This window comes from Diabrotica virgifera, chromosome 4 (genome assembly GCF_917563875.1).
Source record: "Diabrotica virgifera virgifera chromosome 4, PGI_DIABVI_V3a".
In the NCBI taxonomy this organism is placed as follows: Eukaryota; Metazoa; Arthropoda; class Insecta; order Coleoptera; family Chrysomelidae; genus Diabrotica; species Diabrotica virgifera.
Window position 1 is genome coordinate 101,855,859 of NC_065446.1, and position 17,410 is coordinate 101,873,268.

The following is a 17,410-nucleotide window of genomic DNA, read 5'->3' on the forward strand; positions in this document are numbered from 1 at the left end:
AATTGAAGAAATCTGTTGATAACGGGTCACCTTGTCGCAGGCCTCTATTGGTGATAAAGCTATCCGAAACCCGTCCTTCTATCATAATTTTACTTTTAGTGTCACTAAGTATGTATTTAGTCAATCTTACTATTTTTGGTGGAAATTCAAAATATTCTAGCGTTTCATATTGGTTCGTCCACATAAGTAGGAATAACAATTTTTAATTTTCTTGTTTTTGTAAAGAATATTTTAATTCATTTTCTTTTCAATATTATGGGACACCCCGTATATACGAGTAGGCCAATACCTAATTCAGTGAGTATGTATTAATTTTTATCATTATTTTCAAGTAAAAACCTTAAAGTTTTTTGTATGTAATTACCTGCCTACTCGCCTCATTTTAAAAAGACAATTCGCCAACCAACTCTCTTGGTTAACAGTCACTTACAATCATTCCGAAAAGTGTATAGAAACTCAATATAGTCCTCGCGAGTGATTTATACTTTATACTACTCAGCAATAGCAGTACGAAAAATAGCAGGCCTGCTCCAGCTTGTGCAACGAGAAATGACAAGGTAGGAAATATTTTTATTACAATTTACTTTAAGGTCTGGTTTTTTTACTGTTATTTTTTTTATTCTATTTTAAATTCACCCTATGCTAAACAGTCCACTAATAAAGCTCACTGAGTTAGTAATCTCCTCCAAGATGATTTATTGATCCGTTACGAGCCTGATAGATCCATTTTCTATATTTTTTTCTTGCATTTTTCATTTTTCTAAGAGGGTAATATAGTCGGGGAAAGTTTCTTTTAAACCTGAATTGTTTGATTTTATTGTCATACTTTGCTAATTTACAAAGATCAGAATCAAATTCAGGTTATTTAACCGCATTTCCTTTGACTTTATTTTTTGTTATTCTTTAACATAAGGCGATAAAATATTCTTTACAAAATTAAAATCACGTATCAATTAGTACATTGGTTTTTTGTTTGTGCCGATCGTTAGTGGTACCTATACCTCAGTTAATGTTGTTTTTTAAGTAAAAAAGGAACACATTAATGTAAAAGTAATTATTATTAAATTGTCAACGTCGGCCAATAGACAAATTTTGTTATAATAATTATTATACAGGTTGACTCTATTATAGATGAAACTGTGTGTTTATTTTACACAGTGATTTTTATTTAAAGGGTTTATGTTTTATAATTATTTTTTGTCTATAAATATTCAAATAGCAGAGGACATAGTTTTCTATTTTATTAGCACAAAGTTCGGTTGTATTTTATTAATTTTCGTGTGGTGAACCTATTTTATTTCCTAACGCTAATTTCATATTTTTCTAAATTTATTAATTCTACATTTAAATTTACAAAATGGCAGATAAAATTAAAAAATATCAATCTTTAAGACAAGTTGAAGTGCAACAAATGACTGAAATTCATGCTGTTGCTTTAAAGGTAGCTGCTGACGATAAGAATTTTTACCCGGTTTTGGAAGTTATGTATGAAGGATTGGAAAAAATTCGTGACAATTTTTATGATCTTCATAATAAAATAATTATGTTAGTTTCTGAGCAAGATAATGAGGACGCGCTATTTAAAGTCGAAGATGATTGCCGTAGTAATTTTGACAAATTATATTATAAAATTAAATTAACATACGTGCAAGCCTTTAGAAAATCTTCAACATCAAGTCAGCAAACTACATCAACTTCACAGTCTCAAAATCCTTTACCTATAAATTATTTTAATTTACCGAAACCGGAATTGCCATCTTTCAGTGGAAAAATAACTGAATTTAGAAGTTTTATAGATCAGTTTGATGCTCGCGTTCATACTCTTACTTACTTACAACCAATTGACAAATTTAATTTGTTACTATCGTGTTTAAAGGGTGCAGCGCGCGATGCTGTGGATCATATTGACATCACAGCAAACAATTATCCAATTGCCTATGATCTGCTTTGTGAAAGGTTTAATAATGTTAGGGTAATCGCTGCCAATTTATGGAATAACCTTGAAAGTTCACCACAACTGACTTCAGAAGATCCAAAAGAACTACGCAAGTTGTTAGATACATTTTCGAAAAATGTGGCATCTCTAAATAAGCTAGGACTACCCACAGTACATTGGGATTTTATACTTGTTCAAATGATTTTAAAACGATTAACTGTTTCTTTAGTAACACGTTTTGAGCTTTTTCATAATAATTCAACCATCCCAAGCTATAAAAAACTGATTGATTTTTTAAATCAAAGTTGTCTCGCTTTAGATAATATTGATTTTCACACTAAACCAAAATCTAACTTTTCTAAAAAACCTAATTCTTCCAAATCTACATCATTGCTTGCTCAAACAGAACCTGAACCAAAATGTTCTATCTGTAAAACTAATGATACCCATGCCATTTATAAATGCTCCGTTTTTTTGGCAAAATCTCCTGTAGATCGATTTCAATTAATAAAAAAGAACAAGATGTGTATTAACTGTCTTGGATCACATCGTTCTAGCCTATGCAAATCTACATGGACTTGTCACTCGTGCCATAAAAAACATCATACACTCCTTTGCTTCTCCTCTTCTAAGAAAGAAGAGAATGTTCAAGATTCGGCGGCATCCACTTTAAATTCAACGACTGGATCATCCGTTTCTGTGTGTTTTTCTTCCGCTGATAAAAGTACTTTGCTTTCCACTGCATGTATTGAGGTGCTTGATTGTCACGGTAACTACCAACCTGTTAGGTGTCTGTTAGATTCGGGAAGCATGACGTCCTTTATCTGTCAAAAGACCCTTAGGCGTTTAGGTTTACGTCCCATGAAAACTTCAGCTAACATCCAAGGATTAGGTTCTATGCAGTCGACCACTAATTTAGGTGGGGTTACCATTTCTTTTAAACCAGTACGTAAATCTTCTCCTATTTTGACAACCGATGCGTTAGTCTTGACAAAAATATGTGAGGATCAGCCTTTATGTAATTTAGAAGTTAATACTTGGCCCCATATTGCTAATTTAAAGTTAGCAGATGATAACTTCTTTCGTAGAGGATCCATCGACATTCTTTTAGGAGCTGATGTATTCTCTACAATTCTTTTGGATGGACGTATTTACGGCAATCAAGATCAACCTGATGCAATTAATACTATATTTGGCTATGTGCTTATGGGAAAAGTAAATATTTCAAAGGCACCTACTCTTACTTCTTTATTTTGCCAAGTTGAAGATACGGTTTCTTTGGATCAGCAAATAAAGAAATTCTGGGAATTAGAAGCAGTCCCTGAAGTTTTTTGCTTAGCTCCTGATGACGCTAAAGTGGAAAATATGTTTATGAATACTTATAAGCGTGAACAATCAGGACGCTTTGTAGTAGATCTACCTTTTAAGGAAGAAAATCCTGTCTTTCCTAATATTAGATCACTTGCTCTTAGTAGGTTTTATTCATTAGAAAGAAGGCTTCAAAAATCTCCTGAACTTTATGACCAATACCGCACCTTTATGAAGGAATTTGTTGAGCTCGGTCACATGGAACCTGTCCCATTGAATAACTTCGATTCACCTTATGTTTACTATTTATCGCATCATTGTGTTTTAAGACCTGAAAGTCTAACAAGTAAATTAAGGGTCGTTTTTAATGGTTCCGGGCATCTTCCAAATCAACCCTCACTCAATGACAAATTATTCACTGGTCCTAAGCTTCAGACTGACATCTGTACAATTTTGATTAATTTTCGATTGCATGGTTATGTAATTACGGCCGATATTTCTAAAATGTATAGGCAAATTTTAATTAATCCTACTCAAACAGATTATCAAAGAGTACTTTGGCGTTCTAATAATTCTGAACCTGTTCGAGATCTTCGTATCAACAGAGTTGTTTATGGTCTCTCTTGTTCTCCTTATCTTGCTATTAGATGTCTACATCAGTTGGCTAATGATGACGGGGATTCGTTTCCTCTAGCAGCCGAGGCACTTAAAACTGGAACCTACGTTGATGATATCATTTCTTCCTGTCCTAGTTTCGAAAATGCCTTAGCACTAAGAGACGAACTTATTGCCTTACTTGCCAAAGGAGGTTTTGAGTTGAAAAAATGGTCCAGTAATGTACCCGATTTATTGAAAGGATTAGCTGTATCAGATTTAGCAATAAAACCTCTTACATTTAATGATGATATTTCGTCCAAAACACTTAAAGTATTAGGGTTGGAATGGGACGCTTCTTCGGATACATTTGCTTTTAAAGTTCAAGTTTTAGACTCTTCTTGTACAAAACGTCATCTTTTGTCCAATTTAGCAAAAATATTTGATCCTCTTGGATTTTTATCTCCAATAACATTTCTAATTAAACACCTTATTCAAAGAATATGGACTCAAAAGATTGGTTGGGATGATGCTCCATCAAAAGAAATTATCCGTTTGTGGAAAAAATACATTGATGATGTAGCATATTTGAGTAAATTAAATTTACCTCGTCGTTTATTAATTGACGATATTTTACGCTTAGAAGTTCACTGTTTTGGTGACGCTAGCGAGAAAGGTTACTGCGCTGTCTTGTACTTTCGATGCTTATCACCTTCAGGCCAACCTTTTGTTTCTTTTGTTATAGCTAAATCTAAGGTCGCACCCATTAATAAGGGACTTACTATTCCCAGATTAGAATTGTCTGCTGCGGTTTTAGTGGCTCGACTAGTCTCCTTTGTTTCTTCTGTTATTAAAGATAAAGTAGAAATCAAGGAAATATACTGTTATTCTGATTCTGCTGTTACATTACGTTGGTTACAATCTTCCCCTCATCAGTGGAAAACTTTTGTGAGCAATAGAGTAGCTTATGTGCAGGAACGAGTAACTTCTTCATGTTGGCACTATGTTCCTTCTGAAGAAAATCCTGCTGACATTGGTTCAAGGGGTTGCTTACCCTCTGAGTTAATTAACTGTTCCAAATGGTGGGCGGGGCCAACCTTCTTACAATCTGATCCGCTAACGTTCTTTGAACTTAATTCAAAGGAGTCTACTAATGTAAATTTGGAAGTGCGGACTGTCGCATTGATTGCTGAAATTCCCAATAATTTTTTAGATATTTTATTGGATCGTCATTCGTCTTTAAATAGGTGTGTTCGATGTTTGTGTTACATTATTCGTTTTTTCCATTATGTAACCAAAAACCGATATGGTAATCTGGAAATAGGTTGTTTAAGTTTATTGGAGCAACATAACTCCTTACTGGTTTTTGTTAAACGAACACAGCAGATCTTTTTTAATACTTTAATAAATTTTATCCAAGATAAACAGCTGCTTCCAAAAAATTTAAGAAAGCTTTCACCTTTTATCGATGCAAAGGGAATTCTACGTGTAGGTAGTCGCCTAGCTAATGCGCCCATTTCGTATGATCGCAAATTTCCGGCATTACTTCCTAACAGTTGTAAATTAACTGATATGATTATTGAATCTACTCATCTGCAATATCTACACGCCGGGCTTCAAACTGTTCAATACCTAATTTCTCAGCGTTTTTGGATTATATCTTCCAAACGAGCCATTCGTAGAGTACTGTCTAAATGTGTTAAATGTTTTAAGGTGAATCCTTTGTCCCCAGTTCCGTTAATGGGAAATCTACCGCTAGCTCGAATATCTCAACTAAAACCTTTCAGTAATGTTGGAGTTGATTTTGCGGGCCCTTTTCCTATAAGAGCTTCCAAACTTCGAAAGTCTCAAACTCTTAAAGCGTATTTGTCGCTTTTTATTTGTTTCTCAACAAAAGCTCTTCATTTAGAGCTCGTATCTGATTTATCCACTGACGCGTTTTTAGCTGCGTTTAAGCGATTTGTCAGTCGTAGAGGCCGATGTCAACATGTTTATAGTGACAATGGCACTAACTTTGTTGGAGCCAGAGCAGAACTTAACAGATTGGCATCACAAGCTGCTTCTCATGAATCTATTCAATGGCATCTCATTCCCCCTTCTTCTCCACACTTTGGAGGTTTATGGGAATCTAATATTAAGACGGTAAAGGGTCATTTAATTCGCACAATTGGAGAACAAGTACTAACTTTTGAAGAGTTATATACTATTTTTTCTCAAATTGAGGCCATCATGAATTCGAGGCCAATATGCCCGTTAAGTTCAGACCCAAACGATCTTAGTGCGTTAACTCCAGGACATTTTTTGACCATGGAGCCTTTGAGTGCTCCGCCCGAAGAAACGTTGCTCGATGTTCCGCACAATCGGTTGAATCGTTGGCAATTATTAAATAAGTTGCACCAACAGATTTGGGAACGGTGGTCTAAGGAGTACCTCCAAACTCTTCATCAAAGGGCTAAATGGAATTCTCCGTCTCCAAACGTCCAACTAGGTACCTTAGTGGTAATCCGCCAAAATAATATTCCCCCGCTACAATGGCCTTTGGGCCGTATAATTGAGGTTCATCCTGGATCTGATGGTATAGTTAGAGTGGCCACAGTGAAAACTAATAGTGGTATATATAAACGCTCTATAGTAAAATTATGTCCTTTGCCTTTTGAGCCGTAACAATACTGCGTATTGTGGTGGGCGGTTGTGGTTCGTCCACATAAGTAGGAATAACAATTTTTAATTTTCTTGTTTTTGTAAAGAATATTTTAATTCATTTTCTTTTCAATATTATGGGACACCCCGTATATACGAGTAGGCCAATACCTAATTCAGTGAGTATGTATTAATTTTTATCATTATTTTCAAGTAAAAACCTTAAAGTTTTTTGTATGTAATTACCTGCCTACTCGCCTCATTTTAAAAAGACAATTCGCCAACCAACTCTCTTGGTTAACAGTCACTTACAATCATTCCGAAAAGTGTATAGAAACTCAATATAGTCCTCGCGAGTGATTTATACTTTATACTACTCAGCAATAGCAGTACGAAAAATAGCAGGCCTGCTCCAGCTTGTGCAACGAGAAATGACAAGGTAGGAAATATTTTTATTACAATTTACTTTAAGGTCTGGTTTTTTTACTGTTATTTTTTTTATTCTATTTTAAATTCACCCTATGCTAAACAGTCCACTAATAAAGCTCACTGAGTTAGTAATCTCCTCCAAGATGATTTACATATACTTCACTTCTTTTTATGGTATCGTATGCCTGTCTAAAATCAATAAATAACATATTTAATGCTAGGTTGAATTTATATGAGCTAGATAAAATTTGTCTCATTGCAAATATTTGGTCTATTACCGATCTGTGCGCTCTAAAACCCGCTTGATATTCAGCTAGACAATTTTCAACTTTTGTTTTAATTTTATTTCTAACTAATATGGCCAGAATCTTATATACTGTAATCTTGTAGAGCTATTCCCCTGTAATTTCTACATTCTGTAACGTCTCCTTTTTTATGTACAGGACATAGGATAGCTTCTTTCCACTGATTGGGTATTGTTTCTTTGATCCACACTTCACATATTAACTCAGTGATTTCTTCTTGAAGTCCTTCGCCACCATCTTTTAAAAACTCTGCAGTGATACCGTTTTCTCCCGGTGCTTTGTTGTTTTTAAGTTTTTTATGATATCTATAATTTCTTTCTTGGTAGGTACTTCCTCATTCACATTTGGGTCTCTTTCTTCTTCATGTGGTAGTTGCATTATTTGCTGTATTCCATCTTGGTCGTCTGTGCATAATATGTTCTCGAAATAATTGGTCTATCTTCTTAATTTTTCATCTATTCCACCTATCAGATTTCCCTCTTCGTCTTTATAATATCTTGATGTGGTTTTGTACTGGGTTCGGTCTCATTTTATTTCTTGGTAGAAATTCCACACTTGTTTATTTAAAAAATCTTCTTCAATGTGGTCTAATTTCTGCTCTAGATTTAACCGCTTCTTTCTTCTACAGATCTTCTTTGCTTCCCGTCTTTTTTCAGCATAAGCTTGTTTACTTTCTTCACTATTTCTGATTATGCTGTTTATTCTGGCTTTATTTCGGTCCCTAATTGCTTTTTTACAATCTTCATCATACCAGTCTGTTTGTTTACTTTGTCTTTTTCTTAATAATACTGAGTCAGCTGCCTCTTGAATGTTTCCCCTTAGCTGCACCCATCTGCTTTCTATATCATCTACTGTTGTCTGGCTTTCTACTTTCTCTTCAATTTGCTGCTTGAAATTTTCCTTAACCTCTTCATTCTGAAGTAGTGCACCGTTATATCTTTTCATTTTTGTACAACTAGTCTTATGAATTGTGGGAATTATTTGCTCCATTTTGACTTTGACCACAAAGTGATCAGAATTTGCATCTGCACCTCTATAACTTCGGCTATCTTTTATGGCTCTCGTATGTTTGGCTTCTATTAGCAAATGATCTATTTGATTAACTGTTTGTCCATCTGGTGATACCCAGGTACTTTTATGAATTTATTTGTGGTCGAAATATTGTGTTCGAAAGCAAATTCTATTATGTACTCTTTTTCCATTCAGGGTACTCTCCCTATGTTAACTTTTTCCCCCTATTATTTGTTTGTATACGTCCTTGGTCGTATCTTGGCATAGAAATCTCCTACAATTATTTTTGTGTCATATGATGGTATTTGTAGAACGAATACTCTAACTGTTCATAAAAGCTATCTTTAACATCTTCTTCTGTATTTTCCGTTGGTGCATGTACGTTTATAAGGGTTATTTTGCTATAGTTTCCCCTCATTCTTATTTTGCATAATCTGCTTGTGACTGCCTCAAAATCTATCACCAGACTGGCAATTTTTAAACGCTTTTATTTAGTTCAATAGTTTGCGTCAAATCTTTAGACGTTAGTTTGACTGCCTTTTCTTCAATGCAAATGAATGAAAATTTGCAGACATATGCATTCGCAGGAACAATACACGAATAGTCAATAAAAAAATTTTTTCATGTTTATTAATTGTTTGAATAAAAAAAAACGATTTTAATGGAAAACGCTTAAATTCTATTGTTTTTTACAATGTAAAAATTTGAAACTTTTACGGATTGTATAGCTAATGATATGAACAATACATAATTTCGCTTTTTACGTTAATTGTTTACGTTATGCTTCGTTAATAAACAATAAAATTTCAAATTTTTTGCCGATTCCGACTACTTTTCATGTTAGTACATCATATGTTTTATACATATTTTAATAAACATGACGATATATTTTAATGTTTGAAAAGTGTAAGACTAAAAAGTAAAAAATAAAAAAATATGAAAAAAATTTTCTTAAGAAACGCTTTTCTTTAGTTACGAGTGACTAAAATTAAAAATATTATAAAAAAATCAACTAAAAAGAAAAAAATAAAAAAAAATGAAAAAATCTAACACATTCGTTAAAGAAAAGCATGGGGCGAAAACCGTTTACTCGATTAACACGCGCCACGCTTTCCTTTGACGGATGCGTTAGATTTTTTAAATTTTTTTTATTTTTTGCTTTTTAGTTGATTTTTTTATAATATTTTTAATTTTAGTCACTCGTAACTAAAGAAAAGCGTTTCTTAAAAAATTTTTTTTCATATTTTTTTATTTTCTTTACAAGGAAACCAACTCCAAATATACGTTCATTGTCTCCACTGTTGAAGAATATGCAGCTTGTATAGCTGCAATATCTATCTCATATTTCTCCAATGTATCTGGTAAATTTTTTAGTGCCCCTACTTCAAAAGTCCCGCTAACCTTCCATTGCCCTATCATAATCATAATCATATTTCGTGCCTTATTCGTTTCCGTATTTATCTGTCCACTGTGTTTGTTTGGCCTTAGTTTTTTTCCATTTTCTCTAATTTTTCGGTACTATGGTTCCATTTCCACCATTCATCATTTATACATATTTTCTGATATACGACTTTCGTTTCATTACCTTTTCCTTTTCCTTCTCTCGCCATATCTCTTAACTCTTTCTGTAGTCTGGCATCGGCTTGTGTTAGATCACTTTCAATGAAGTAGCGCGTTCCTCTTAATTTACTCTTGTTCTTCATAATAAGTTATTTATCCTTCATTGTATCTATTTTTACTATCGCCACTGGCAGTTTCCCTTGAGAGGTTCTTATTTTCTGCACATCTTTTATTTTCACGTTCACATTCAATTGATTTGCTATGAAGTTGGTGGCATCTTTAATTTCCTCATTTTCTTTGAAATCATGTCCTTTAATCACAATGTTTTTTTTCGAAATTGTTTATCCATCTTTTCAATCCTGCTTTCCAGGAAATTTACCTTTCCCTTCAACTCACAATTTTCTTTTTTAGGTTGCGAATTTTCTCTTGAAAGTTCTGCTGGTCTTTTCGTATTCCCTTAACTTCGTTCATAAGAGCGATTCGTTCAGAGACAGGGTTAGAAACGAAGAAATCAGAAGGACAGGCGTCACTGATGTCATAAAGCGAATAGCATGGCTGAAGTGGAATTTGGCGGGCCATGTAGCCAGAAAGAAGGGAGTGAGGTGGACCCAAAAATTACAGTGTGGATATCACGAGCAGACAGAAGAAGTATAAGTAGACCACCTAAACGATGGACAGACGACGCCGACGTCAAAAGGGTTGCTGGGAATTGGTTGCAGGAAGTCCAAGACAAAAAGAACTGGAATAAATTAGGGGAGGCCTATGTTCAACTTTGGGTGCAGAAGCCTGTATGATAATGATGATGATATACAGTTTTATTGCCGATGACTATGCACTATTTTCAAGTTTCTCCTTATAAAGGATTTTGTCTGGGTCTAATTATGTAAAAGTACATGAAATCCACAGCGTAGTTTAAACTCAGTTGCACTATCTTAAGAATGTTCATATTGCTCTTCGATTACTAGTTATTCTGGCTAAAGCTATAAATAACACACACACGCCATACTTTGGACATAGTTTTTGTGTCCGATGTGGACACTTTTGTTGATTAGTCTTGTTTTCTGGTACAATTTCTGTTATATATAGTTTCTGTTATGAAAAACTCACGTTGTGGTTAGTCCAGTTAATTCTCTAACTCATTCAAGCAACGATATATTATGTATTTTCCTTTTTTTGTCTATCCAGAAGCTGTTTTAACATTGCAGCTGAACCTTGTCCCAGTTGTGTTAATTGGTCCGACTAGAAGAGATCAAACGGCAATACTTATGATGTAAAGTCCAACATATATAAAGCCATGAATGGTCATTCAAACAATAAAATTGACCTGTCTTAATTTTTTTTCTAAAGTCGTCTGTTTGTGACGTAGTGAACTTATCCCTTATCTTTGCATCATACTGAATGTTATTTCCTAACGATGTATAAACCACATTTGCTACAATTATAATATTTGTAAATCGAATTTTGTTTGTTTCAGATCTGCACAAAACACGCCGATTTTACAAAAGTGTGGGATAACGAAACGAAGACACCATATTCGTACAACGACACATTTTGGATTGGCTTCAACGATCCACAGGCAGTGCGACTTAAAGTTAGTAATCAAATAAATTGCTATGTATAGTAATAGCTACATAGGCATAGAGGGTCAGCACAGATTCCACATAACTTTAAGAATACTCTCTGAAAATTTCAGATGGATCGGAGCAAAATTATCGGAATTCGGAAGCACGCTTAAGAGCAGTGAGTAGCGGTCAGCAGCTGTTTCCCTTCTCTTTTGTAAATTACTCCGCGATTCAGAAACATATTCCGGTGTGCATCACTTTTTGAATTGAAAAACAAATAATAAATTGAAAATAAAAGGTGTCAAAAGCGTTTTTCTCAAAACTGCTTTTTTCAAAGGTGGCCATTGTAACTCAAAACTTATTTGACCAGATGCCTGGTATTACTGCGTACTAGAAAGAAAGTGTGAAGCGTAGAGCAATATATTTTTTTGCTTAAATCGGAACAAATCAGAATCAGAAAAAAATTAAAAGTAAAATCAAAATGTATGTCCCGTTCAACATTTCAAAATGTATATATTTCCAGCTTACCGTTTTTGAGGGTATTTGTTCTTAAACCATGGGATAATTAACCTAGTACACGATATTAACAAACAATGTTCAGTATAACAGAGTTAACAAAAACGCTGAACATACCCTAACAGGGGTCACTTGCACCGCATAAACGAACGTCTGTCGTCTCTTCTCCTCACGGTTGCAGATATGGTATGTTTAACAGTAAATGGTTGAGTTCAATGAGTTACCACTATAAACATCCTGTATTAACCGATAATAGTATAAAAGGCCCGGTTTCAGGTAAAATTTATTTCAGGCTTTATTATGGGAGTACCGTCTCGTCAGTGTTAATTGTCAAAAGACCAACTCTGTCTACCTCGGTTGCTTATCGCTCCGGGTGGGTCTTAACAATGGGCCAGGTCAGATAAATTTAATAATATTTACGACCGCACTAATTAAACTCAACTATTTACTGTTGAACAAACCATAACTCGGTATTACTATAAAACAAATATAAGAGTAGGATGTTTGACAACAGAAGACATAGTTATAAACACAGAAATCCGTCAAGGCGATTCACTGAGCCCTTTCATATTTAATTTAATAATGGGCTATATAATAAAAAACCTTTCCAGAACAGCTGGATTTAAGATGTGTAACACATTCTTTAGAGTAGTCGTTTGCTACGCTGACGATGTTGTCCTTATCGCCCATTTTGAAGACAATCTCCAAAGGCTACTGCATGTATTTAATACTAAAGCTAAAGAACTAAATATGCTCATTAACACCGAGAAGACTAAGTGCCTAGTAATTTCAAAAGAACCGATAAGATGCAAATTAGAAATCGACTCTAAAATTGTGGAACAGGTGAATCACTTCAAATATCTTGGAGTGGAAATATCAACCTCTGGAAATCTCTCAAAAGAGGTCAGAGAACAAACAATGAAAGCAGCTGGAATCTCGGGATGCCTGAAAGAAATCGTATGATGATATGGAAGAACAAATATCAAAATAGGTACTTAAAGTAAAGTCAAAATATATAAAACAACAATAAGGCCTATTATAATATATGCGGCAGAAACAAGACCAGACACAAATAGAACGTTACAAAAATGGTAAGAACAGTTGAAATGAGAACACTAAGAAGTATACAAGGCAAAACTCTACGTGATAGAAGTGAAGACATTAGAAAAAACTGTGGAATACAGGACATAGGAAGGTGGGTCAGACAGAGGCGACCATATTGTAACAAACATATAAAGTAAATGGAGGACAGCAGACACGTTAAAAGCGCAAAAACGAATAACCCAGTAGCTAAAAGATCACAGGGTAGGCCACCAAAACGATGGCGAAAATGCTGGACCTCATCGTCTAGAGAAGACTTGATGGCAATGAACAGGCAGTAGCCTACTAGCAAGAGAGAAGAAGGAAAAGAGGAAAAGAAGAAAAAAGAAGAAGAAACACTCTTTCCCTCAACGCCGCGTCGTCCAATACTTTTTGCACGGTGTTGGATCTAGAAATTATTGGACAATTCATATTATGCAAACTCGCTATGTTGTTTTATCCTTTTAATCTTTATTATACCCTTACATTTGCCTTTTAACCTCTTTTTAGACCATTTCGTTTAACATACTTTATTTTTTTAGGGAGAATATGTTAAAAATGAACAATTGGCCGGTCTAAACGTTTTCTCAATAGACGGCGATGACAATAAAGGAGTGTGTGGGGAAAAATACGTTCTCCTAAAGAATCTAAATACTGGCATGGGACATAGTCTAACATGGTTGAAAGACAATTGACTGAAATCATAAATAAATTTTAATTTTTGTACTAAACTTGCAATCATTGAATATTTTTCCAATAAAATATTACCTTACGTGTATACCTTTTTTATAAAATTCATCATCATCATCAGGGCTTTTCATTCCAGGTGGAATGTTTGCCGCTCTTACTTAGAGCTCTCAGATTCGCTTATTGCGGTGAATCACTCCGCATTCCACTTGTATGTTGTCAAAGTTTGTTGTATGACTTGGCTTTCGATACTATTTTCTTCCACTCATTTCGATATGTGCATAGTTCCCTCCAGTTTCTCACTTCCAGAATTTTGATATCTCTCATGACCTGGTCCTCCCATCTCTCTCTGGGTCTTCCTCTTGGTCTTTCAGTTGCCGGTTTCCATCTGGTGATCTTCTTGATCAGTCGGTCGTTTTTCCTTCTTTCTATGTGTCCCAGCCATCTCAGCCTCTGTGATTTAATAAATCTAACTATATCTTCTCCCTTCATTACGTCTCTTAGTTCATGGTTCATTCTTCTTCTCATTTCTCCGTTGTCCATTCTTATCTGGCCCATGATGCGTCTGAGGATTTTCCTTTCGAATATTCTCAATTTTTCTTCATCTTTTTCCGTGAGGCACATTGTCTCAGCTGCGTACGTAACTACTGGTCTGATTGCAACTCTGTATATTTTCAGTTTTGTATTTCTGGATAAGTTCTTGTCCTTCATAAGCCTATGATATCTCCAGTATGTTTTGTTGCCTGTTAGTATTCGTTCCGTTACTTCTTCACTTCTCTTGTTTTGGCCATTCACTATTACTCCCAAATATTTAAATTGTTGGACTCTTTCAAAAGTGTAGTTTTCTATTTTGATTTCTCTCATCCTGTTATCTTCTCTTCTAGAGCAGAGTAGATATTTTGTTTTTCCTTCGTTAATTTCTAGACCTCTTTTCCGTGCTTCTTTTGCCAGGATTGTTACTGCTTCTTTTAATCTTTCCTTGCCTCTTCCCATGAGAACTAAATCATCTGCATATGCAACTATTTGTGTTGAGGAGTGGGCTGTAGTTCCTTTAATTTTGCTGGCCTTGACTGTTCCTTCTAGTGCAATGTTGAATAATGTGGTTGACAGGGAGTCGCCTTGTCGCACCCTGTTTCTATTGCAATTGATTTTGTGCTACCTTCTTCTGTTGTTACTTTGGCTCGAGCTCCATCCATGGTCATTTTTGTTAATCTGATTAATTTTGCTGGTATATCTTGATTTCTCATTTCAATAAATAATTTATTTCATCCAATACAGTCAAAGGCTTGTCTGAAGTCTACGAAGAGGATGTGGAGTTCTATGTTGTGTTCGTGGCATTTTTCGATTGTTTGTGTAACTATGTGGATCGCATCTGTAGTGATCTGCCTTCTCTGAATCCTTGCTGGTAGTCCCCAATTTTTTTCTCTGTGAATTGATTGAGTTTTTGTTTGATGAGGGCTGTTAGAATTTTATATGTTGTACTCAGTAGAGATATTGCTCTATAACTGTTACAGTTTGTTACTTCTCCTTTCTTAAATATTGGTATAATTCTGCCTTCTTTCCAATCCTCGGGCATTTCTTCTGCTTCCCATATTCTAACTATTAGGTTATAGATACTTGTTAATAACTTTTCCCCTCCGTTTTTAATGAGCTCATTGGGAATTGCATCTGGGCCTGGTGTTCTTTTCTGTTTCATTCTTTGAATGATGGCTAAATATTCATCATGTGTTGGCATCCCTATTTCATTATCTCTAATGTCTTCCATTGCGCCTAACTCCTCTGCCGGGCTTTCTTTGCATCTATATAGTTCTGTGAAGTGTGTTTCCCATGATCTATTGTCAATTTTAACTACTGGTCTGCCTTTTCTTTGTTGAGCTTTTAGGTATCCAAATAGTTTGGCGCTGTCTTTACTATTCATTTCTAGTTCCTTTAACAGCTCTTCGATCCACAGTTTTTTTTTGTTCTTGCAACAATTATCGGCTGCTTTCTTTTTTTCTTTATATTCGTTTCGATGATGCACTTCTTTAGTTGATATCCATTTATCTCTTGCTTGGTTTTTCTGTTTGATTTTGTTTTCGCATTCTGCATCAAACCACTCTTTCCTTCTTTTTATTTCCCTCTGTCCTAGCACCTCTTCAGCTGAATTCAAAATGGATTCTTTTATATTTTTCCATATGTCCTCTGTGTTATTTGCTTGTGTTAGGTTTTCTTTAGGGTTGTCTCATATTGTCCTCTTAGTTCCTGTATTTTAACTTCTCCAGATTCCATCTTCTTTTGTTTTGTCTTGTTCTCTCTGCTTTAATTATCTTCATTTTGATTTCTCCTATTACTAGAAAATGGTCTGTGTCCGCGTTTGCTCCTCTAAATGATCTGACATCGTGCATTATTGCTTTCCATTTTTTTGATATTAGTATGTGATCTATCTGATTGCCATCTGTTGTGCCAGGTATCAACCATGTTACTTTATGCTCTCTTCTGTGCATGAAGTTTGTACTTATAATGTAACTGTTTGTTATTGCTGCTAGTTGGCATAATTTTCTTCCGTTATCGTTTGTCTCGTCATGAATAGTTTCTTTCCCTGCTACTTCCTTATACTGGTTTTCGTTGCCTACCTTTGCATTGAAGTCACCAACCATTAGTACTATATCATTTCTGGGTAATCTTTCATATAATTCTTCCAGTTGTTCATACAATTCAATTTTATCATTTTCTGGTGCATTTTCTGTGGGTACATATATGTTTATGATTGTCATATTGGCTTGTTTGTTTTCTACTTTTATATACGATATTCGTCCATTTATCGCTTTAAATTCTATAACTTTGTCCCTAATCTTACTGTTAACCATGAATGCTGTACCGTTTTTCCCTTGCTTGTTTTCTCCCGAGTAGTATATTGTGTAGTTTTTCTTTTTGATATTTCCTTCTCCTTTCCATCGTACTTCTTGTAGTGCTAGTATGTATATTCTGTATCTTTGCATTTCTCTTGCTACCTCTTCCATTTTTCCTGGTCTCAATAATGTTTGAACGTTCCAGGTTCCTACTTTTACTCTATTTTTCTTCTTGGTTTTTTTTTCTATCTCTTTTTCTTATGTTTGATTCGTTGTTCTTTTTTCGTGCTAGTTTCGTCTTCAGGTTTTCATCCATTTTCTTTACAGTCTCTTTACATTCCATAAATGCGTTTTCCATATTCGTTTGCCGGTATGTTTTAGTGATACTAGTCGTTTGTTCTTTACTATGTGCTACTTTTACATACAATCTCAGTTTTTTGGCTTTGTGCCGGAATTATTTGCAGTCTTGGTTATTTTCGCCATATTTTCTGATTCATTTTCGTCATCTCCTGGTGATCTTTCAGTATATGTTCTTCCTCTGGGTTTTCCTTGAGGTGCTTTAGTATTCATCGTTTCGCTTTGTGTCCTCTTGTATCCTAAGCTTTCCACAGTATATGTTTTGTCGGTTATTTTTAGCTTATTATAATTTAGCGATGCCTTCTGACCCCTTTCTCTTGCTTCCTTTAAGTGTTGTTTCAGTATTTTTCTCTGGTCTTGTATCTCCTTGGAATAATCTTCACTTAGGTAAATGTCTGTTCCTTTTAGTCTTTTCGATTGGTTCAATATTTCAGTTCTTTTGGAACCGATTTTAAGTTCCAGTAGTATAGGTCTCGGTAACTGTCTTAGGGGATCTCTTTGTATACCAACGCGTTTTATGTCTATTATGTCTGTGTGTTCGTTTAGTGGAACTTGGATTTTAATTGCCATATTTTGTATATCATTTATCATATCATT

The 17,410-nt window shown here is 34.8% G+C and overlaps 1 protein-coding gene across 3 annotated transcripts in view; it reads left to right on the forward strand.

The window, feature by feature from the left end:
• Window positions 1-13,719, forward strand: part of LOC114338869 (uncharacterized) — a 456,134-nt gene extending 442,415 nt beyond the window's left edge. For all 3 annotated transcript variants that reach the window (XM_050649556.1, XM_050649555.1, XM_050649557.1), the window contains exons 15-16: window positions 11,258-11,374; window positions 13,484-13,719. In XM_050649556.1, the coding sequence (XP_050505513.1) occupies window positions 11,258-11,374; window positions 13,484-13,636 (270 nt within the window). In that variant the 3' untranslated portion in view covers window positions 13,637-13,719. The remainder of the gene's footprint in view (window positions 1-11,257; window positions 11,375-13,483) is intronic.
• The last annotated feature ends 3,691 nt before the right edge of the window (window positions 13,720-17,410 follow it).